Source organism: Lagopus leucura, unplaced genomic scaffold (genome assembly GCF_019238085.1).
Source record: "Lagopus leucura isolate 7727_CA_CO unplaced genomic scaffold, USGS_WTPT01 Super-Scaffold_100001, whole genome shotgun sequence".
Taxonomy (NCBI): domain Eukaryota; kingdom Metazoa; phylum Chordata; class Aves; order Galliformes; family Phasianidae; genus Lagopus; species Lagopus leucura.
In genome coordinates, this window is record NW_024962262.1 from 68,772,267 (window position 1) to 68,795,530 (window position 23,264).

At 37.2% G+C, this 23,264-nt stretch overlaps 1 protein-coding gene across 10 annotated transcripts in view; it reads left to right on the forward strand.

Moving 5' to 3' along the window:
• The window catches only part of KDM6A (lysine demethylase 6A), a 113,737-nt gene that overhangs the window by 44,273 nt on the left and 46,200 nt on the right, over nt 1–23,264 (forward strand). For all 10 annotated transcript variants that reach the window (XM_042868566.1, XM_042868567.1, XM_042868570.1 and 7 more), the window contains 4 exons: nt 11,392–11,446; nt 13,733–13,767; nt 17,261–17,354; nt 22,632–22,758. In XM_042868566.1, the coding sequence (XP_042724500.1) occupies nt 11,392–11,446; nt 13,733–13,767; nt 17,261–17,354; nt 22,632–22,758 (311 nt within the window). The remainder of the gene's footprint in view (nt 1–11,391; nt 11,447–13,732; nt 13,768–17,260; nt 17,355–22,631; nt 22,759–23,264) is intronic.

The following is a 23,264-nucleotide window of genomic DNA, read 5'->3' on the forward strand; positions in this document are numbered from 1 at the left end:
GACTTCCTTTGTTTTCCTGATTTTTCCAGATAGTTTTCCTGCGACTTGTATTTGTGTGGTTATCAGAAACGTGTCATCAAAGATTTGAAAGAGTGTTACGCAGTTTCTTCCTTTTACTCTTTGTAATAACAGGAAGCACTTCTCATCAGTGTTTCTTCTTTGATTTATAGTCCAAGCTTTCACCAACAGGGACAGGTGAAACTGGGAATTTTAATTAGAGAGGGCAGTGTTGCATAGGAATATGAAAGATTCAGTGTAGTAAGTGACAGAAGAGCAAGGGTATGTAGAATTAGATCATTGTGTTGAGGAGGGGTTATGTATGATTTTGTGTGGTCCTGTTTCTTCTTACTTGGGTGTGAATTTTGCATTGGCTGTTGCGATATGCAGGGAATAAAAAGGAGTGCCAAAGAAGTGAGTTTTTGTTTTTGATAGATATCTTAGGGACGAATAGAAGTGTGAACCCTTAGTAGTTAGCTTCTAATGAAGTAGTGAAAGGAACGTCTGCATTGTAATTTCTAGCAGAAGAATCATAGGATTTCAGAATCATGGAGTGGCTTGGGTTGGAAGGGACTTCAAGGATCATCAAGTTCCAACCCCCCTGCTGTGGGCAGGGCTCCAGCTGCTAGATCAGGCACTAGATCAGATTGCCCAGGGCCCCATCCACTGTGGCCTTAAACACCTCCAGGGATGAGGCATCCAGAGCCTCTCTGGGCAACCTGTACCAGCACCTCACCACTCTCTCAGTAAAATACTTCCCCCTGTATGTTATCTAGCTCCCTTTCTTTAGTTTAAAACCATTCCCCTTTGTCCTATTACTTTCTACCTGAATAAAAGGTTGATTTCCCTCATGTTTATAAACTCCCCTTAAATATTGGAGGGCTGCAATGAGGTCTCCGTGCAGCCTTCTCCTTTCTAGGCTGAACAAGCCCAGTTCTTCCAGCCTGTCTTCATGGGAGAGCTGCTTCATTCCTTGGATCATCTTCATGGCCCTCCTCTGAACCCTCTTCAAAAGCTCCAAATCTTTCCCATGTTGGGGGGCACCAGACTTGGACTCAGTATTCCAGCTGGGTCCTCACAAGGGACAGTGGAGGACAATCACCTCCCTCACCCTGCTGGCTACCCACCATTCTGATTCCATCAGAATGGAACTCAGGATACCATTGGCCGTTTGGGTTGCAAGCACACACTGTTGACACGTGCACTTTTTCATCAACCAGGACCTCCAAGTCCTTCTCAGCAGGGCTGCTCACAAGGAGTTCCTCTTCTAGTATGTATACGTATCTGGAATTACCTCGACCCAAATGCAAAACCTCACATTTTCTTTGTTGAACCTCATTAGGTTCACAAAGACCCATATTTCAAGTTTCCCAAGGTCTCTCTAGATGGCATCCCTTCCTTCTGCTGCATCAAATACATCACTCAGCTTACTGTCATCAGCAAACTTGGTGAGAATGTATTCAAACCCATCATCTATGTCACTGATAAAGTTATTAAAGAGTACCAGTCTCAAGATGGACCCCTGCGGGATGCCACTCATTACCAGCCTCTACCTGGATGTAGAGCCCTTGACCACAGTACTCCAGCTGTGACCTTTGAACCAATTATCTACTGAGTAGCCCACCCTTCAAATCCGTGTGTCTTCAATTTAGTGTTAAGGGTGTGGTGGGGGACCATGTCAAAGGCTTTGCTGAAGTCCAGGTGGATGACGTGAGTTGCCTTCTCTTTGTTCACCGATGCTGTCACTCCATCGTATAAAGCCACCGGATGGGTCAGGCATGGCCTTCCCTTTGTGAAGCCATGCTGGCTCATCCCTCATGTGCATTAACGTGTCTTCCAGGAGGATCTGTTCCATGACCTTCCCAGGCACTGACTTGAGGCTGATCTGCCTGTAGTTCCTGTGTTTTCCTTTCTCCCTTTCTTGTAAATGGGAGTGATGTTTCCCTTTATCCAGTCACCAGGCACTTCACCTGGCAGCTATGATTTTTCAAATATGAAAATTGTCAAGAATTAGATAACTCCTTCCTGCTGTGCTATAAAGTATATAATTCTGTCACTGAATCAAGTATTTAGATAGATATGTTGAGAATTTATTCCATATCATTTACTAGATTTCATTTTATCTCTTTGCAAAATAAAAAGGTCACGCAGATCCTTAGAGATTTTTCGTGTAGCAAAGTTTTAGTTTTCAGTACACCGATAATGACTGTGAGAAAAGCGCCAAAAAGCTTTTTTTTAAAATGGAAAAGGAATTAACCTTTTATAAATGCAAAATTACCATGATTCCATTGTTTTTACGTGCAGTGTGATTAAGGCACTTATGAAAACAAATAACAACAAAAACAGCTTACTCTGAAGCATAGCAAAGATCTTCAGAAGGATTATGAAATAAACATGAGAGTAAGTTTGCACTGAGGATAGTTTCCTTTAATCAATGTAACTACAGGCTTTTGCTAAAAGGATGTCTCATTTTGCACTTTCTCATCCTGATTGCTGCAGTGAGTCTAGTGACTTTCCATTCGCAGAGTGAAGTGGACTGCAAGTCTGAACTAGCTCAGCTTGTGACTGCACAGATCTATGATAGATGCATGATAGAAAGCAGGAGTGTGCAAATGGGAAGGAGAGGGAAGAGCTGTGTTGTTCCCTTCTGATACACAGACATTTGAAACTCTCTGTACTCTGAAATACTCAACTGAAACACCTAAGGTTTAGTTTCTGTTTTGCTCCTTTGACTGTGAAAGTTGCTATCTTTAGCAGGGAATCAATAACCAGCAGTGAGGAGCAAGACCAAATGGACCCAGTGGAGCAATCCAATTGGTCTTGAACAGTTTGGGTTGATTTCATTTTTGTTCAGCTGCGGGTTTAATACAGAGTCTTGAGACTGATTTGTTTTATTCTACATTGAAACAAATCAATGTGTCTATCAGAATATATAAGTTAATGTATAAATTGAGGTGTAGAGTAAGTGGAATGAGCAGGACAGTAGCTTCTTGAAAAGCCAATCAGATTGATCTCAAAGTTGAGGTTTAAGACAGAACTCTCTGTATTAAAAGAATATTAGACACAAACTGGACACAAGGCAGAAAATAATTCTTTAGTGAAGAGAACAAAATGGTGGAGATTATGCACAAGCACAAGGATAATAAAATGAGAAAGAGAAGTGCAAAAAATGTTTTCACTCTGTGAAAAATGTCTGCTTCCAAAACTGAACGTCTCATCTTTTCAAAAAAAAAGGATGATTGTGTTGGTTTGGTTTGCTTTGGTTTGTTTTTTTTTTTGTAGGTGGTGATGGTGCTTTTTTGTTTTGTTTTGTGGACCTTGTCAAAAGGATTCAGGATTTTAAAGAGTGGCATTGGGTTTTAGGATCAAGGCAGCTAATGACCGGCCATGAACAGAGGCCATTTCCCTGAGCCTCTATCTAATATAATTCATAATCCAGTATGAGTTTCCTGTATGACACTAAGGCAGAAAGTAGGATTAAGTTTTCATCTGATACTCTTCTTTGATGGTTCTGAATTTCACAAATTGTACCAACGTTGCATTAATGTACTTTAAAATATCATAATATTTTTGATGGTATTTAAACATTCATGCTAAGTCTGTAATTGCTAAGAATAAACCTCTGCCAACAGATGAGTCATTGCCAGTAAGAGTCTCCAGGCAAAGGAGGAAGGATGGGAATCTGAAGGTCATACATTCCATGTTTTTCACAATTTTAGACCATTAACATAAATCATCTATATTTTATGTAAGCAATTTAAGCACAAAATTAATTTCTACTACTTTAAGATGTTGATGATCAAGATAATTACTAGAGTGCTGTTTAACAAGCATAAAATCAACTCTCAGTGTTTTTTTCAAAATCAATTAGTGCTTTTGCATGTTTTTAATATTACTGCAGTTAGCACGTACAGATTACTCCAAAAACCTTTGACGGCTCTGTTACCCAGTTACTATAAACTTTGACAAGAGCACTGGGTATGTTGAAAATTCCTAGGTCTTCAGGATTGAAGGAAAAGCATGATCCTTCTGGTTGAAAGGAAAGTTGTCATTGTGTAGCCTGACAGTTAGGACAGTGTTCTCTTCGGAAGTGATATGTGTATGTATTTGTGTCATTTATCAGAAAAGTCAAATTAATTCCAAAGTCAGCTGTTAATGTTGGGGGAGGGAGAAGAGGAGGGCAGGGATTTTATTATTGCTATTGCCGAAACATATATTAAGGTTTATACCATAATCCTAACCTTTTCACACTTCACTGTGTGTCCCAGCTGCCCCCTTCATATTTGCTCATGAAATGAATGACACCAAGAGCACTGTTTTCAATTTTGTTAGCTATGGTGGTTCTGTGATAAGCTAAAAGAATAAATCAAGTCCTTTGAGAATGCAGTATATCTTTTTATTAGTTTGTCTAGTGAACTGGAAAAAATGTGCAAGTTTCTGAGCACATGCTCCATGGCACATCACCTGCTTATTCCAGTTTTTCTCTTTATTTGTGCATTCTTTCAGTTTCAGCCTTTGTTTTCACGTGTTTACTCATCCTGTCTTAGGCATGTGCCTCAGTTCCTCTCAAAAGTACGTTTGAATCTTAACCAATTGCTAGCAAATATGCTTGAATGAAAGAGGTTTCAGAGAAGTTTCTAGAACATGCACCTGCAACATGTTGCCTCAGAAGCATTTGTTTGAGCTATACACAATGTGATCTGGTCACTGTGTGTGCAGAACACCATATGACCTGGTATGTGTCTAGTCTGTTGGGATGCAGAAAATACAGCCTTCCCATCCATAAGATGCTTTGCCTTCTGGCAGACCTGGTGGCCCTTACCTAGATGAACCTGGAGATTGGTAAAGCACAGAGGTGGATCTAGGTATGTTGTGTGGGACTGGTAGGAAAGAGAAGCTGAGGAAAAAAGAAAAAAATATAGTTTTAATATTACTTAGTATAATGGTTGTGTTACATTGGAAACTGCAGCTATGGGGAACCAGTCTTCCATCTGGTGCTCATTCTGTTCTGCTGTGTTGAAGTGTCATAGTGTGCTTTTGGTGGGGGATGATGATGACAAGCCTTAAAGCCTTTTGGATGTAAAATTCAGTTAACTTCATTTGCTGACATACTACTTCAGAGGAAAAGAAAGCTTGCTTTTTCATTTGTATTAGAATGATAGCATCAAGGACGTGATGAGTAGGAGAGAGTTCTTATGTGGTTTTGGTTTTATGAGGTTTCTTGTTTTGTTTGCTTTTATGTGTTTTTTTGGGGTTGTTGTCTTGTAATGGGTGGTCAGCAGGGACTCTGAACACGAGCAGGCTATTTTGACAAATGAACCTGTATTGTGTTTGGGGAATTACCGTTGCTTGCTTTTCAAGTATTGCAGGTACATTCTGTGCTCAGTGACAAAACCCTTAGAGTAATGAGAAATTAATTTTTCATGTTCTCAAATATCTGCCTTTTAATAGAAACACTGATCCTGTCTTACCACTCTTTAGAAATTTTACCTCTATTTATAGATAAAGGAGCTATCTTAGTAGTTTGCTGCAGGCTGATTCTTTTATCTTGCCTAAAAACCATCAATTGAAATACAGTTTTAGTTTTTTAAATTATTTTCCTAATTATTCTCATTTATTAGTAATGTTAAGACACTGCTTACATTAGGGTAAGGAAAAAGCTTCTAAAGAAATAGAATTTATTGAGAAAATATACATGAATGCATAAATGTGCATGAAACAGTAAAAAAAAAATACTGATTCGAATGAACAGCTCGAAGTACGTATTTATAGTTGTACCTATATGCCATCTCTTGCTCAATTGATTTTATTTCTCTATATTTATATCTTTATGAATTATTTTTTAGATACTGGAGGTATTTTATGTAAACATCTAAGTGTTACAGACATTGTTATCTCTTTTTCTCAATAAAAAATGAAAGAGTATTTATAAAATTGAAAATTTGTTTTAAAGGCTTCAAGTGGTGTTTTACAGCCTTCGTATTTTTAACACCTGCTTAGATTAGTAATTTTTTAAACATGTTACACTGAATCCTTACGTATTCACCTCCACATAATAAAAGTTTAATAGTCAGAATACATGTCTTTATGGAAAAGTTTCATTTCTTATGTATGATCTTATCTCTGTAATTGTAGCAGAAACTAATCGGGCGTTTAGGACTAAGACATCAGACAAATGAAAAGCTTTGGCTATTGTAAGACGGTTGCCTAGATGTTCAAATGCTTTACTGAAAAAGCATTTTGTGGGAAGCAAGGTGAAATTAGGCAAAAGATTTTCCTGGGAGACCTCATTGTGGGTTTTCTTTACTTGAAGGTAGCTTATGAGCAGGAGATAGACTGATTTTTTGCATTAATAGTGATAGGACAAGAATAAATGGATTTAAACTAGAAGAGGAGAGATTTAGGGTAGGTGTTAGGCAGAAATTCTTTCCCCAGAGGGCGGTGAGGTGCTGGCACAGCTGTCCAGAGAAGCTGTGGTGCCCCAGCCCTGGAGGCTCAAGGCCAGGTTGGATGGGGCTCTGGGCAGCCTGAACTGGTGGGGGGGCAGCCCTGCCCACAGCAGGGGTTGGGGTGGGTGGGCTGTTTGAGGTCCCTCCAATCCAAAGTGTTAATTCTATGATTCTGGGGTTCTGTGATTTTATTTTATTGCATTAAATGGATGAAAACAGCAACTAGGAATTATATTATTCTCTAAGGCTTTGGAGTTTGTGTATATGTATGATGGAGAGGCAGTTTTTAACACAGCGTGTCACTAATCCAGCTGCAGTAGAGTAACCATTGCAACTTACTTTGATGGTGCATCACAGCGTATTGCCCACAGCTTGCTTTGTTTTGTTCTCTCTATTAGTATTGTTTGGATTTTTAAGTAATTTTACAGTTCTTTTATAACAGAACTGTAGAAATATTATGATTAAAAAAAGGAGGAAATGCTGAAATGTAATTATTATGGTATAAGACATCTTCTGTCACTGGGGGCGGGGGGAATGATACAAACCATGAGAAAAGAAATAGTTGACTTGATGTTAAGCACTGAAACTAATGGATATTGATACTAGGACACTTGCATGGTCTATGCACCTTCTCTTTGTGAGTGCAGTTGTTCATGTTTCCAGGATTATCTGTAACCAAAAGGATAGCTGGAGAGCAGAGATGGCCATGTGCTTTCACGGCAGCTGGGGTGCCTGGATGGCCTGTAGGCAGCTGCAGGCTGAGGGTGCTGGCGGTACAGCAGTGAGAGCAAGATGCCAGGCAGCCCCAGCCATGCTGGCGACCCCTGGGCTCTAAGGCCTGGATGTCTGAATGTGAGTGGTGTGCACATGATAAAACACACGGCCAGCATGCACGAAAAATGTAGTAAGTGCTGTGCCGTGTAAGGTATCGGTCAGTAAATTCCAATGCAGCCTTCTTTGTTAGTGAAAATACAGCTTCAGTAATGTTCTGTTTGAAGAACTTCTTCTGTGTGTGTTGCTGTTTGTGTTGCTGTTACGTGGTTGGTGTAGGGAACCTGCTTTGGCAGGGGGGTTGGACTTGATGATCTCTGGAGGTCCCTTCCAACCCCTACAGTTCTGTGATTCTGTATATCTCTCACCTTCATCCTTCTGTCCTCAAGCAGTTCCTTTCTGCCCTGTCTGTGTAACAGTTTTTGTCAGTGCCTGAATGTTAGACAGAAGCCCCAGTGTGCTTGTGCTCTATAAACCTTCGTCGTCCAAGACGAGGTCCTCCTGAACTCTCCAGCCCCGTGCAGACAAGCAGCGAGCCGAGGCAGCAGCGCATTAGCGCGTCCTCTCCTGACCTTCTCCCCAGGCTCCAGCCAGGCCTGGCAAATGGAGGCCTGGCACGCTGCCACAGCTGATTATGCAAGGCTTTCCGCGTCCTACTTAGCTGAACAAAGGCTGCTCTGAGCGACCTAGGAATCGCACCTAGGTCACATAGGCAGAAAAAGCCATCTCTTGACAGAGTTATACTGAGTCATGATGGAGCTTTCCTTCGTGGTAAGTCTGTGAGAACTGTCAGGTTTCAAACGATGGCTTGCCTTGCTTACTAAATAGATGCAGAGCTGAGTGTCGCTCAGCTTGTTGATGCCCTTCTAGAGAGCAGGAGGGTTTAGAATCGCTGCTCTGAAGTCTGACTCAATATAAACAAAAAAGCAGTAAAAATCATACTCTAGGAGGAAAACGCATTGGTTGTTTATTGATGAAACAACACAAGTGTGGGGACTTGTCTCTCTTGCCTCTGAAATTGTGAAGGATGAGTGTGCTAGGAGAAATATATTTAATTATAGCAGTGAAAACATATAAAGTTACTTAAATCCTTGCCAGGTTGTTTTCTACTAGACCTTTCATCGGTTAAGTTCACATGCAATCCACTGTACCTCTGCTCCTTGAAGAGGTTACCTTCGCAATTGTTTCTACAATCAGGCACATCAAGGGCTCCAGAGGAGACAGAATAGATTGTAGATAATTGTGCAATTACAGATGACTCCAAATCAAGGTATATTGTGACTTCGGCTGCAGCCCTTGAGGAGAGACTGTTACTTTTTAACATTCAGAACACTGCCTTCTAGGTAAATCCTCTTACTCTGCATTTGAATTTCTATAGACTGCTGTCTGCCTTGAGGTATTGTATGTCGTCTCTGAACTGCAGCGGCCTCTCCTGCATAATAACTATTTCACACAGCAGTAGCCAGCTTCAGTGCTGCAATATTTGAGAGAGGTGCAGATGTTTGCTAGCTGCTTCTGTTTGTTGCAGAGATGGAAGTTGGAAATTATTACTATTTTTAATTTTTTTGATGCTGGCAATTGGAATTAGTGGACCTGCTTTTTGCTGATGAGCTTTATGTGTTAGAGTGCATGCTTTTTTTGAATGTTTTTGGATACTTACCAGGGGGTTATGGATTATTTATCCAGCAAGAGGTGTAGGTTTGCTTGTTTATGTGCATTTCAAAGCTTTTTGGTTTGAGAGGTTCTGTGTTTCTGTGTATTGCTTTGCTGTTTAGGGCAGATGGTTTATTCTTCTGTAGTTACATGCTTCAGATTATCAATTTTCTTGGTTTTTTGTTGGTTTTTTTTTTTTGTGGCATAGTAAACAGTGCTAGCAGAAATTTTCTACATGGCGAAAAATTTTCATAATATGGATGTTGAAATTTGAAATATAGTGTGGTGGAAGTAAGAAGTTCATTTTTTAGGAGGCATTGGTGAGAATAATCCTGCTTTTTGCTGTGCAGCACTGATTTTGCTGGTATATTTAAATATTAAAATGGTTAGATTTCTGTGTACGGTTGCTTGCTTTCTGCCGGTGAGTCTCACTGCAATAGCCCTACTGCAAAGCTACTGCAGAACGATTGTCAATCGATTCCTTTTGGATCTGCTGATTTTTTATAATAGCATCGCTAGGTGAGAACAAATCTGTTCCTTTCTGCTTTATCTCTTCATATTAATTGTTAATGACAGTACAAGCTTACACATCTGTGCAAAATGGGTTTTGAATCATTTAGATCAGCGTACTCAGTGTACAGGCCAAAGTATATAGATCTATGTTGTTAGGTTATTTTTCTGGTTAGGAAAGCTGCAATATAATGTAGAGCATTTTATTTTTATTTAGTCTTTTTTTTTTTTTTTTTTTTTTTTTTTGAGTTGCTTGCTTAGTAGAATCACTATGGTAACAGACTAAAGGATGTCCCTGAGGCACACAAGCAGCATTGCAATGTAAGTGATGGGAGGTTTTAAGTTCTCTCCTACTGCTCAGCACTAGGAAAAAGAAACCAAAAAAAAAAAAGCAAGCAAGACAGAGAAATAAGCTAGTATTTAACATTTTTAAGCTATTAAATTTATGCTAAGGTTAAAAAGTTATTTTGCAAGTAATGTATATCATTATTTTCTGTACTCTTGCGAATTATGTTGCTAGAATTTTCATAAAAATTTGTAAATTTTGGTTATTCAACTTGAGTTTGTTTAATTTTCTAAAAGCTGCTATATATTACAAATGGTATTGATGTAAGTCAGTGAGATTATGCCACTATATGCCTCAGCTAATGAGGAACTTCTTTCTTATACTGTGCTGTGGACAATATATTTATCTAATATATGTATTTTTTTCTGTTAAAAATATCTATTTAGAAATTTGGTGGTCTGGTAAGCTCTTGTAAGTCTTTGAGATGTGTATTACATAGGCATAACATACATGGTAGCATTGTGAGCATAAGGAAAGTTGCATAGTGTCTGAATGCTTTGAGTATGACAGTATGAAAAACAAGTTGCATATACATGCATTATGAATGCATTTTTCCTTCTTCCCAGCTACTGATAAGCTCCTGATGCCTCCTTGTTGGGCATCCTGCACACTGGGAGCTAAACGGTCAATTCCATGCTAGCTGGATAAAATATACTGAAATGTCAGTAACAATTTGTGCATTAGAAGCCATCCAATACTGTATTTTACAGATAGCTGTGTCTGTTGTATTTTATGTGTTGTCTCCTAGGTTTCTGTCTTCTAGGCCTTAATTTGCGGTGAATGAGTTTATTCATCCAAATTCTGTGCTGCATGTAGGAATTTTCTGTGAATTTTTGGAAAAGTGCATTGGCACTTGGGTTCGTATGCCTAGCGTATCCATTTTAACACACTGCGTTGTAGCTGTTAATAGTGGTCACTGAGTCGACATGACACTTGTTAAAGGATTGGTCACATCCAGGCCTTCTTGTAGATAAATTTTACTGCACTGCTTGTATTCTTCTTTATGGAAGACTGAAATGCTTATCTGAGAATTTTAGATCAGGAAGATGTTTTAAAGCATATTTTTCATATCTTGAAGAAACAGTGTTTAATTGCCATTGTCTTAACACCTGGAGGGGAGATAGTGCAAGAACTAATGAACTTGTGAACTCAATTTTAAACGTAAAGATACTCATTGTAAGTGTTTTTTGATAAGATTAATTCTTAAAAAGGATGATACAAAAATACAGCAAAAGCAACAAACCTTTAAATCACTTCCTTACTTGTTTACAGGAAAAATATTGTGTTTTTCTATATAGACAAATTTACACTTTGTATGCTGGTCTCCATGAGACTATGAGCTAATAGTATAACGGCCTTCTTAAGAAAACTTGTTCTTCCAATTTTGACCATTGATACAGTCATTCGTCCAGTTGCTGTCTGTTTAATCATTTTGTGGAGATGCCTCTTGCAAACATGCATTACTAGAAGCATTGCTATATGTTTACAAAAAATTTTTACTTTCCTCTAGCAAACACTCTTGAACAGAAATTGAAGATTACTTTCTTTAAGACAAATGGTAAAATATAGTATTTATTCCTAAGTAGGAAATGGATTTTTTCTTAGTAATTTGCCAAAGAAGGAGTCTTACATTGTTTGAAAATCAATTCATCCTTGTTTTTTCAGCATTTTCAGTTAGCTTTGATTGACTGCAACCCCTGCACTTTGTCTAACGCTGAAAGTAAGTAACTTTTTAAGTATTTCCATTTGTTTTGTTTCAGGTTTTTTTTTTTTTTCTTACAGCTGTAACTGTTTTCAGTGAAAAGAGTCAAAACAGAAAGGTAGAGAAAATACTGAGAGGGAGACTACGAAACCTGTTGTTTTAAATGGAGACAGATATTCCAGTGGAATTGTGGATTGCTTTAATAAATTAAATAAGTGAGAACAGAGACTTACTGTATTAACTACTCTGAAGACTTGAGTTCTAGAGGCAACTTGGTATTTGAATTTTTGCTTATTTATTTATAAATGTAGTGCCTGTATCATGGCACACATTTAATAGTCATTGTATCCAGGTGCCACTGTATCCAGGTACGACAAATTTGCAAATATGTCTTTTTTTCAGCAGTCACCTCAGCATCATTCTAAAGTTCAGTATCGGCTTTACACTGATGAAATTTAAAAAAAAAAAAAAAAGTAGAAAAAAATTGATTTATTAGGCGCCATTATATATTAGCCAGTACTTCAGCACTTTCATCTTTTAGCATGATTTGATCTATCATGCACATTATATTTTGTAGGTTGTTACAGATTGTGCTACATATATTTGTTTGTAATGAGTGAAATCGTATGCAAGAATGAATGTATATTTCTACATTGCATGGAATCTGTCAGAATCACAAGGCAGATAGTAGTGCAGAAAGTTGTTTCTTCTTGAACCTTCATGGTGTACTTGGTGTTGAGCCTAAGTTGCCTCCTTAGACTGGCTTCAGAAGCATTAGATAAAGTATTTAGAAGCATTTTTCTGTTTAATTCCAAGCTGGATTGAATTTGAATATTCTGTCAGCAAGGGTAGATAAAGAGGTTTTGTTTACATGGGTGAAACTGCTGGTTGCTTCAGCATTAAGGAGCCAGCTGTGCTACTGAGTCCTTTGCAAGGCTATGTCACTTATCAGGAGCAGGCAGAGTAATTTTCTAAAATTATTTGCAGAATTCTTACTAGGTCAGTAGATTTTGATTGTTTTCTACCAACCATATCATTGCTTATTGTATTTCATGCTCTTTCCTATTATTTCTCACTGACTTTATCAGTTTTCAGCTCTGAATTTTTGTAAGGCTCTCCTCACACTTCCCCTGCCTTCACCTGTGCTCCGAGATTTATGTAGAGGTGCAGCTCCCTGTAAGGGCTACTTTGCCCTTGTGCTGTTGCATTCAGTGTACAGCAAACAAAGGAGGAAAGAGTGAAGAGGAATGAAAGATACTTTGTCAGGTTCTCCAGTACTGCTTAGTGGAGGGACAGCTGTGCGTCCACATCTGAGATGCCAGATACTTTGGCAGAAATGCACAAGATAGCCTTAATCCAGCCTCTTCTGAAGTAGGCCATGTGAGTAACAGCATTACAATGACAGTCTTCCTGGCAGAAGTGATTGAGTCCTACAGACGTCTTCCTTTTATTTAGGGACTTGCTAATGCAACACCTCTAATTTCTTTCTCCTCTATGACATGGCTTTCTTTTGTAGCTTCACTATGAAAGAGGTTTGCTATGAGGGAGGAAAAAAAAAAAAAAGATTTTTTAGAGAGCTCCCCGAGACAAAAGAAGGGGTTCTCTTTCATCAGTGCAGAAGGAAGTTAGATGATATGGTGAACATAATGGGTGTGTTATGTGCCCTTTAGAAAGGGACACAAAAAGTTTATTAAAATTTCAGATGATGCATTTCATTATGATCTGTTTTCTGACATGCAGTAGGGCACCTTCTTTTATACTTCTTTTATAGTAAAGGACAAAGCAACACACAAGCAGATCTTTTCCCTTCCTTCATGACTCGGAGAGAAACCCTGAACATCTGAATTACCTAAAACCTGTTGTGCCATAGCATTGAGAAAGATAGTTCTGTGTGATTGAAATCAGTTGAGCTTGGTTTAAACAGAGATATTATCTTATTTATTTCTAATTTCCTTATGTACAGAAACTATTACTAGTCATCGTGCATCTCTGCTTAGGGATTATATTACTAACTATCCTGAAATGTTAATGAACTTTGCATTTCAGAATGCACATAAAATCCATGGTCTGCCTTTCTGCGTTTTGTTTTCAGTCTTGATGCTTTTCTAGAGAACACATTTTCTGGCAGTTCTATTATATTAAATGCAAAATATCAATACAGACATACTTTTTTGTGTTGTTAGAATGTAGTTAGTTCTCTGCTTAGCACTGATAAATTTCAAAAGCGTTTATCTCTGACTTGAGGAAAATGTATTCTTGATGTCATTCATTACATCTAATAATTTTGATTTTTCACTCTTACAGTTCAGTTTCACATCGCCCACTTATATGAAATCCAGGTAAGCTTTAGGCTCCTTTTTATAAAGTGTGATGAAGTTTCTAACTGATGGTATAATCAGTCTGTGGCATTCAGCTGAGTATGGATGCTTTTGTGAATTGAAGTTAAGCTCAAGTGCTAATATTATGCACGAGGATTGTCCTGCTGAAATGGGGTGGCTATTTTAGTAAACGTATGTTCACTAGTCTCCCAGTTAGTATGCAGTAAACTGCAACATAACTTTGGCTAACAAATGGATTTTTTAATACATACATATAAATGTAAAAAATGCATATTTTCTCAATTCATACATATTCATATTGTTTCTCACATTCATGCACACAAAGTTGTCCAGGTGCATGTATATATTATATATAAATATAAAAAATATAGAGTCTCTCAATTCATACGTATCCGTGTTGTTCCTCACATTCACACTCAAAAAGATGCCCAGGTGCTTTTACAGTATATTTAACATGAATTTTTCAAATTCAACTAGACATATGTGACAGAAGCTTGTGAGATCTGAGGACAATGGGACATAATGCTGTGTTATTATTCTGTGTCAAATCCTACTGCAGTTTTTTAGATGAATCTTTTGGGAAATTATAGAACACTCACTGAGCTTCCAGGATATAAATAAATTAAAACCAAGCAGCTATGGAAACAGCTATTGTATATTTGTAACTTGACTGGTCATATGATTGTAGATTGTATACTCTCTTGTCATGGTTATAGGTATAATATGACTGAAGAAGAGATGTGACAGGAAAACAAAAACTGTTGTAAATGAAACAGATGACAGACGAATTCTACATTTTCAGTCATTTGAAAAGTAACTTGATAAGTAAGTGCTGTCTTTTGATGGCACAGTGAAAAATGACATTATGTAGGCAATTATTTATAAATAGAAGTTAAAAACATGTTGAATGAGATATTTTCTTTTGACTGCTTTTGGTGCAGTAGAACTTTTGAATTTATGTAACTGTAGGACAAATAGAAATCCCCTATCCCAAACCACCATTAAGAAACTTCCTGGATTATTGTGACTCTTAACACGTCAGAGAGGTTTTTTGTTTCCTTTTGAGCACTGGATCACATCTGACAAGTTCATGTAAACAAAACACGCTATACATGTTGGTCCTTTTGATCTGCTAAAAGGAAGCAGAAAGTTGAAAATCTCAGGTCACCATGCCAAGTGCCTTATATAATACTGTGGCCTATATCGCAAATGCTTTCTAACTGGCAGTTGCAGGCAACAGGAACTTTTAATACAAGCCAGAAACAAAAAGCACATACTGCTTTTAGACTCCATTTGCCTCACAGTTCTCTTTAATGGGTATCTTCTTTTTTTGGAATTTGAGAAACTTTGAACCACAAGGGGTCTTGATTTGATTTGTTACAAACTATTTTATACAGCAAAGAGACACTTTTAGAAGAGGGGCTGGGCTTCTGTTTCTTCTGACAGACACAGAGCTACAGTTTCGTGAACCCCCTCATACATACGAAAACGAGCTCGTCTTTAATAACGTGTCAGAAAGTTCATTCATTCTGAACAAGACAGTAGTCTAGGGTTGATAAGAGGTAGTGGTGTTTTTTCTTGGTTTTAATGCTTGTTTCTACTACTTGATCTGTGGCCATGTGAGTACTTCCACAGTAGTTAGGTTATCAGCTGAAGTTCCTAAAGAAAGATGATGTTTTTTTCCCAACCCACGTTTCTTAAGATTGTTTCTAATACAGCCAAACTCAAGGGCATGTATTTGAATTGAATACCTAAATAAAAACAAATGTAAACATTATGACAGTTTTCTGTAGTACTTTAAGACAAATACGTAGGCAGATTTCTAAAGGGTAAATAATACAATAAATAACAAAAGCAAATATTATTCTAGGTCTAGAAAACGTACCGTATTCTAATAGATCTTTCTGAATCATTCCAAGCATGCAAACATCTTTTTCAAAGTGGGGATATTAGTCACTAGTATTTATCTATTTAACATCCAGATTGCTGCCCCTGCTGTCGCACTGCAAGAGGGGAACTTCTGTTCATTTGCCTATTTTTCATAGTCATTAACTACAAATTTTGTTCCCAATGCTAAATTTAAAGTTCTTTCCTGATTGTTTTAATTTTGCTAGCCATGGATATTTTATTTATTTATATTGTTTGTTTTCTTGCCAGTTGTCTACATTTCATGAACACCAATTAAAAACCTTTTCTACCAACTTCCCTTTGTTCCATTTGAAAGTATGTAATTGCCGCTTTAATTTTCTTCCTGACTAGATTAAGGTTTTAAAATCAACAGAGTTGTCTTTTGTGATTGTGGGATCTCAAGAACCTAATAGCATTTAACTTCTAATAAACACCTGGGTTGTTTACAATCTCCTCCTTGACTGTCCCTTTCAAAACACCACTAGGCAGTACTGTGTTCTCTTTGCATATAAGAAATATAACTAAGTCATGACAATTTGCATTTAGGTGGCCCTTTTTATTTTGATAGGTTCTTCATCTGTCTGTCAGAATGAGGTCTAATGTTGAGTTACCTGAAAGCATATTTTTTTCTCTAAAAAATGTGTAGAATTTTTAGAAAATGACAAAAAAAATCTGCCAACAACCCAATAAAAAAAAAAAGAACAACAAAAAACAGCAGCCCTCAGCCTTTATACTTTATATAGTTACGTGGGAGAGAAGTAGAGGAATTGAGCATTTAAAATAAGTTCACAGTTAAACAATTATTGCTAGGGTAACATAAGGAGAAACAAATGACGACACAATTACCAAAAAATGAAAAACAAAAAAGTCAAGACTGCTTAACGTTTGATGTGCACAAAACAAAAGCTCTTACTGTTCCAAAAGTCAGAAAAGACCACAATTCTAACTTGGAAATGTGTTTTCTGTTTCAAGGTCTATATGGGAGTTAAGAATTGAATGTTTCCATGCTCTAAGCACATTTAAACTATATGGCAAACAATAAGATAGCGTATCTTGATTCTTGAGGCATAATCTGTGGATTTGTTTTAATTCTACATATGGTGGTACTCTTACCAGTAGAGTAAATAAGCCATTCTAATATAACAAAAAAGGGAGAGAGGCTAAAGGATACCAGCCACCAGTTTCTGATTATCTTCTTTTCTGTTGCAAATTTCCTGGGAGTCATTTGAGTAGGTTTTTTTCAAATGTCAACTCACAGTCAAGCATTCCTCTTAAAAGAAACATGTTCATTTTAGTATAAGAAGTATAATGCATGCGTGAGGAGCTGACCAAATTGAATAATTTACAAATTTTCCTTGACTATTTTAAGTATTCAATTTATATTAAATACTATATTTTATGAAAGTTATTCTCTTACCATATATATATATCACTTACGAAAGCTTTCATATGCACTGTATGCAAAAAAAAAAGTTCTAGATTTTTTTGTCAATGTGTTTGTGTGCTGTCAGTGCTGTGAAATCATTGCTATTGGTGATCTATTGTGAGGTTTATGATTAATCAATTTACTTTTTTCCTTTCGCAGAGAAAGTATCACTCTGCAAAGGAAGCTTATGAACAACTTTTGCAGATCGAAAACCTTCCTGCACAAGTAAAAGCAACTGTCTTACAGCAGTTAGGTATGTAAAATCAACTTTTATTTTTCTGTGTGTTTCTTTTTTTCCATCTTTGCCTTCAACAGTGTTTTTTTAAGGCTCCAATTGAATCCAAGTGAATCTGAAATACCGAGAATCACATTTGAGATTTTAACTCAAAATAGAATGCGTAACAGTAGATAATTAAGCAAATAAGAGAGAAGGGAAATACTATAACTAAACTTATAAAATTAAAAAGCTCTTAGATTTGCTACGGTAGTTGCACTGTGGGTTTGGGGCAGTGAGAGGGTGATCTTTCAGAGCAAGAGTATGGTAGTTAAAATTCTCTGTTCTTTCAATTCTGCCTCTGAGAACATCCCTTCAATTGCCAGACTAAGTGCAGTAAACCAAAATACTTCTTTCTGTTGCAGAATAGAATAACCCTGCAAGTGAAAAATCTACCTTTCTACTTAATTTTAAGTGCTTAATGAAAACATACTCCTGTAACTAAAAGTTTATTACTCTATAAAAGAGAAGAAACCACATAAAATGGAAAAAAACATTACCATTTAAAATTTGTCATCTTCCACATTTACAGAAAGCTGATAAATCATTTGTAGTCGAAAAATTCTATGGAGTGGGTAGAATAAATTGCACTTTTCCTATTTGCCTCATGAAAGTATTTCCAGAATATCTTGCTAAAGTTATTCAAACGCTGCAAATTCTTCATTCACTTTCTCCATGTTCTTCATCTGATTTATTATTCTAAGTATTAATTTAGCCTGCTTGTGCCCATCATTTTCTTTTTGTTTTTCCTTCATACAGTGGTCATTTAATTCAAATGAGTAATTGGCAGTAAGTCACAGCCACAGTAGTTTCTCTTCCGCAACACAGGTTGTGTGTGCTTTTGGGGCAGGCTGATTTGTTTAGCTTTTAGTTTTTCTATGTGAAACCACAGGTGACACTGCAGGTATCTAGATGGTGTCGGATGGAAATGTTCCTTACATTTCAGTATCCCCTTTGGTTATTGTTTGTTTGTTTTTTAATTTGGTACTACTTAACTGAGTATAAATTGTAAGCAATATCATTCATATAGGCTACACAAAGGATCAGCAGAACACAGATTGCTCAAAATAGGTGACCAGTGCTCTTTCAAGTCTTTTTCACACATGCTGCTATGTTAGAAGCAAAGGCGTGGCCGTCTTCATAAAATCATACCACAGGTTGCTGTGCTACCAATAGGAGCAGTGTCTGAGAATTGTCTGCTGTCTGAAAACTGAATTAGCTTCCCCTATTTAATCAGCGTAGGTCACTTAATTGTGGTAGTTGGGATAGCTGGTATGTAGAGAAGGAGGCAGTGCTCTTAACTAGAATGTTCACAAAATAATACCATTTCTTTTGCTTCTCACTATTAGCGGTGCTATTAATCAGAGTATGGTGTTTATGACAGATTAGTATCTAGCAGCTCATAATAAAACACCTCCTTGGGAAGCATCGTCTGGGTGGTACACTGCTGCTTAAAAAAAATAATACGAGGGCTACTCCAAAAATAGTGCCTCCTGTTTTATGATGTTGGCACATGATGTCAGAGACAGATGTTGGTGGTATGGCAGTAGAGGTTGAAGCTCCCCTCCAGTATCCCATTATATGTTATTGCCATGTGACAGATGGCAGCAGAGGGGCACTCTGACACAGTGGCGTCTGACATGGAAGTGCGTATGAAGCAGTGTGTAATTGAATTCCTTCCTGCTGAAAAAAAATTGCTTCTGTTGACATTCATTAGCACTTGCTGAAAATTGATGGTGGCCAACAGTGGATGTGAGCACAGTGAGGCAGTGGGTGGTGTGTTTCAGCAGTGCTGTTAGAGACAGCGGGTCACTTCCAGTGGTGCAGCTTTTTATGAGTGTGGCATGCAGCTCTTGTTCATAACTGACAAATATGCATAGCCAAAGGTGGTGACTGTTGAAAAGAAGTGTTTTGTAGCTAAGAATTTGCTCTATCAAATAGTGTGATTGTACTCTTTGTATTTGATGTAGTTTCCATGGAAATCAGGCATTACTTCCAGAGCAACCGACGTAGGAAATACCTGCCATCTACCAGAATGCTATTAGCAAAAAACAATCAAAATATATTTCTAGATCAGATTCTTTTTTTTTTTTTTCCCACTCCCAACGGGAAAATTATTTTGGCATGAAAATACCTTGTGTTCATTTTTCTTAACTAATTAATGTTTACTGAGCATGAATTGAAATTTAGGCAAATTCAGATATTGTGTGAGAGAATTACTAAAACCTTCACTCTCATTGCTATTTTCCAAAACAGATCGTTGTGGAGGAAAACCTTGTGATTCTCTGAGAAATATGTATGTGTTTGAGCTGACGTGTACTGATTAGTTCTGATAGATTAACAGGAAGATCTGTGCAGTTGAATAAGAACAGTTTGTTTCATGTTTTTTACTGCATTTAATTTGCTTTCCAGACAATAATTCTTTTCACCACTTTGCCTAAAATTGCATTAAATAAGGGCCGCTATGCCGGATAAGAATGAAGATCTAATCTGTCCCAGTATTCTTTCTCCAATTTTAATGAGCAGTTGCATAATCTGGAGTGTAGAACAGTGTTAGCATCTGCCCCAGGCTTCCTAAAGCACTCTCGCAAAGACTTTTGTTGGGGGCATTTCTAGGTGATGTGTCTGTAATTGGGTGAGACATCATGAGATTCTGAAATGGGGAACAGGCTCAAAAACTGAGAGTCTTCAGAGACTGGGACGATGTTTATCAAGGAAGCAGCAGTTGCCTTAAATACAACATGAGAGTGATTTGATAAGCATAAAACCGACTAAAACATGAGCCAGGCTTGAACATGCTTTTGCTAAAGAAACATGGTGATTTGTTACAAATTAGATTTAAAAAAAAAAAGAAAAACTGGAAAAGAGCCTGGAACATGGACAAAATTAGCATTTTTGATTATAATGTTGAAAATGTCCCCAAAGTAGAAGAGTATTCAGTATGCTAGTTGACAATTAGAACTTGCAAAGCAGAGACCACATGGCTTACCAGTTTCCTTTACTTGTGCTGTTCTAGAAGAAAACTTTGTTCTCTCTTGACTTCTACCTTTTTCACCTTCCTACATGTTAAGATAAAATCAGAAAGCAACCCTTGGTTCAGCACTGAAAGTAGATAGGGATTTCTAGTTCTCATTTCTGTCTCCTAGAAATAGATTCTTCTTATCAGTGAACCTCAGAGAAGATCTGAAGATACAGCATGTTATCTGTCAGTTTGGAAAGATTCTGATAAAGCATAAAATAGGCATCACCACACAACACTTCTGAAGATTCAGGAAATTGTTTAATATCTGTTTTTTACCATGTTTATACTCTCTGAACTCTTACCTTCATTTCACTCAGGCTTTGCCTGCCACTGCACCCAATAATTTATCTTTCCTGTACAGTTATGTAGGTGCATTGAAATAAGCACCCTCACATAAGCCTTGTTTCTTAAAGCACAAGTATTTCCTATGTGCTTCAGGACTTCAGTGACTTGGGATTTTAATCAAAATCATAGCTTGTTGTTAAAATAAGTTACTGTGTTTTTTTTTCTTTTTTTTCTGGCGGGTAGGGTTTTGACTTGGTCCATCTTCAGACAAGATAAAGTACTCTTCTGTCAGCACTGTAACTACTTGACTCTTAACACAGTATTTCTTGCAGTCGGTGAATTATTCAAACTTATGCTTCTCAACACAGTTTCCAAGTTTCCACTTGGAAACTTCTTCAAACACTTCAGGCAAACATTGTTCAGTAGACTTGATTTTTTCCTAGGTTGCCTTTTTTTTTAAGCTTGCAAGTTTGTCTTCCTTTGCAAAAGTGTCACTGTGGCTGCTGTGAGTCCATGGGATTAAATGTATGTATATGTAACTGTTAACTCAAATAGATCAGGTAGAGTAAGTTACTTAAGGTATAGTCCAATCAGAATGAAGTAAAGCTGCAAATACTCATCAGTTCTGTTCTCAGCCTTGCTTACTGGGGTCTGACATTTCTGATGAAGTGGGCAGAATCTATTCTTTAAATGATGATATATGTTTATGTAGTTAGACTGATTCTTAAAGGATAAGCTTAGGGTGCAGAAGTATAGTTGATGTAGGTTTTACATGAACACTGAGAGCAGACGTATGTGCAGCTCTATATAACAAAAACCTTATGCAAACCTTGGATGTTATATGAAACTGATTCAGTGTTTCACGAGGGATCATTTTTGACCAGGACACTATAAAAACATAGGGACAGTCTGCTCTCATATTTTACAATTTATGAATATTAGATGAAAGGCAAGAGGTTGTTAAGACAAGTACATGGAAATTAAGCAAACATCAAGACATAATTGACCAATGGACCAGTGTAGTATGCAGAGATTTCATCAAGCTAGCTGCCTGTAGAAAAGAATTTCCTTTTACTCACAGGCAGCAGTAAGATGATTTTGTGAGCACTTCCAGAGATACCATCATCTAGGCATAGAGGCACATGGGGAGAAGCCTGAGAAGATGATGAAGGTGCTTTATTTGGAATGCTAACCAAGCCTTACGACATTGCTGAAACAGCGATGCGCTTTGATAGCTTGTAAAAGACTATATGAAGGCAAGGACTGAGAGACCATTAAAGTCAGGATAAATAATTTGCCTAACGTAGTGAGAAAAGAGAAGGCACGTGAAAATATATTCTGTGATTATGTGAGAAAACAAAATGATCTTTTTAGAAGAATTTGATATGTAGGTGAGAAGTGATTTCATTTTTCAATCAAAAAGAGGGGATGTTGTAGCAAGGTAGACATAATGACAAAGTATGAAAAACTGAGATGGAATGACGGCAATTCTTAATAATGCATTACTGGGGAACAGTGCAAATACAGACACGAGAGTTAGAAAGAAAAAGTAAAATGAGCTTAATATACAGATGATGGATGTGTGTTACAGGGAAGATGAGGGCATGAGAGGTGCCAACATTCAGAGGAGGAAAGAGTTAATATTTTCAGATTAACTTTTTATTGAATATTGAATATTGAGTGGTTCATAGTTATGCTACTAACCTTGTAATAAACAAGAATGTTTTTAAGGCATGTAAAAGCAATTTTGAATGTAGGTCCTGTAGTTTTAGTATAGAACTTCAAAAGGAAGTTTTTTAAGTTTCATTCATAACAATTTGTGTAACTGATAGTATTGTTTGATACTCATATTTTTATAGAGGGACCGAAGCTGTCAATATTCTGCTGTGCCAGAGCATTAAGTGATGTTTGAGAATTTCACTTCTGCCATCTGTGGATTTTTCTTGTAGGCTGGATGCATCACACCGTGGATCAGCTTGGAGACAAGGCAACCAAGGAAAGTTATGCTATACAGTATCTCCAGAAATCTCTAGAAGCGGATCCAAATTCTGGTCAATCCTGGTATTTCCTTGGAAGGTGAGAAATGACTTTATAGACTTTGTAACTGTGTTTGTAATTACTTTTTGAGGATATTATTATGAGTTATCTTTTATGTTCTTTGTAGCTTTTAGAGAAAAAATGAAAGGAAAAGGTGTTTGTATCTAGTAAAGGCCTGATTTTCTGGAAAGCTGTGAAGTTATTTAGGATGGTTATAGATTACAAGTTGAAACGAAATGCGTTACCTAAGTGGTCCTCTTTTTGTTTTTTTTTTGTTTTGTTTTTGTTTGTTTGTTTTGTAGTTCAGTTTACACCTTTACAGAAATGCTAATCTGCCTTACCTGCTTTTACTTGTTTCATTATTTTCTCTTTATTTTCTTAAAATCTCCCTCTAGTTTCAAACAGTTTCAGCACTAAAGTACAAGCGCGTTGATCTGCTGACAGAATAGTTTACAACTAGATATTAAGCCAAGATAAATGAAGTGGATGCATTCTAATTTCTACTTAAGTATTATATTAATCTTCAATCATGCACAGTAGTTTTC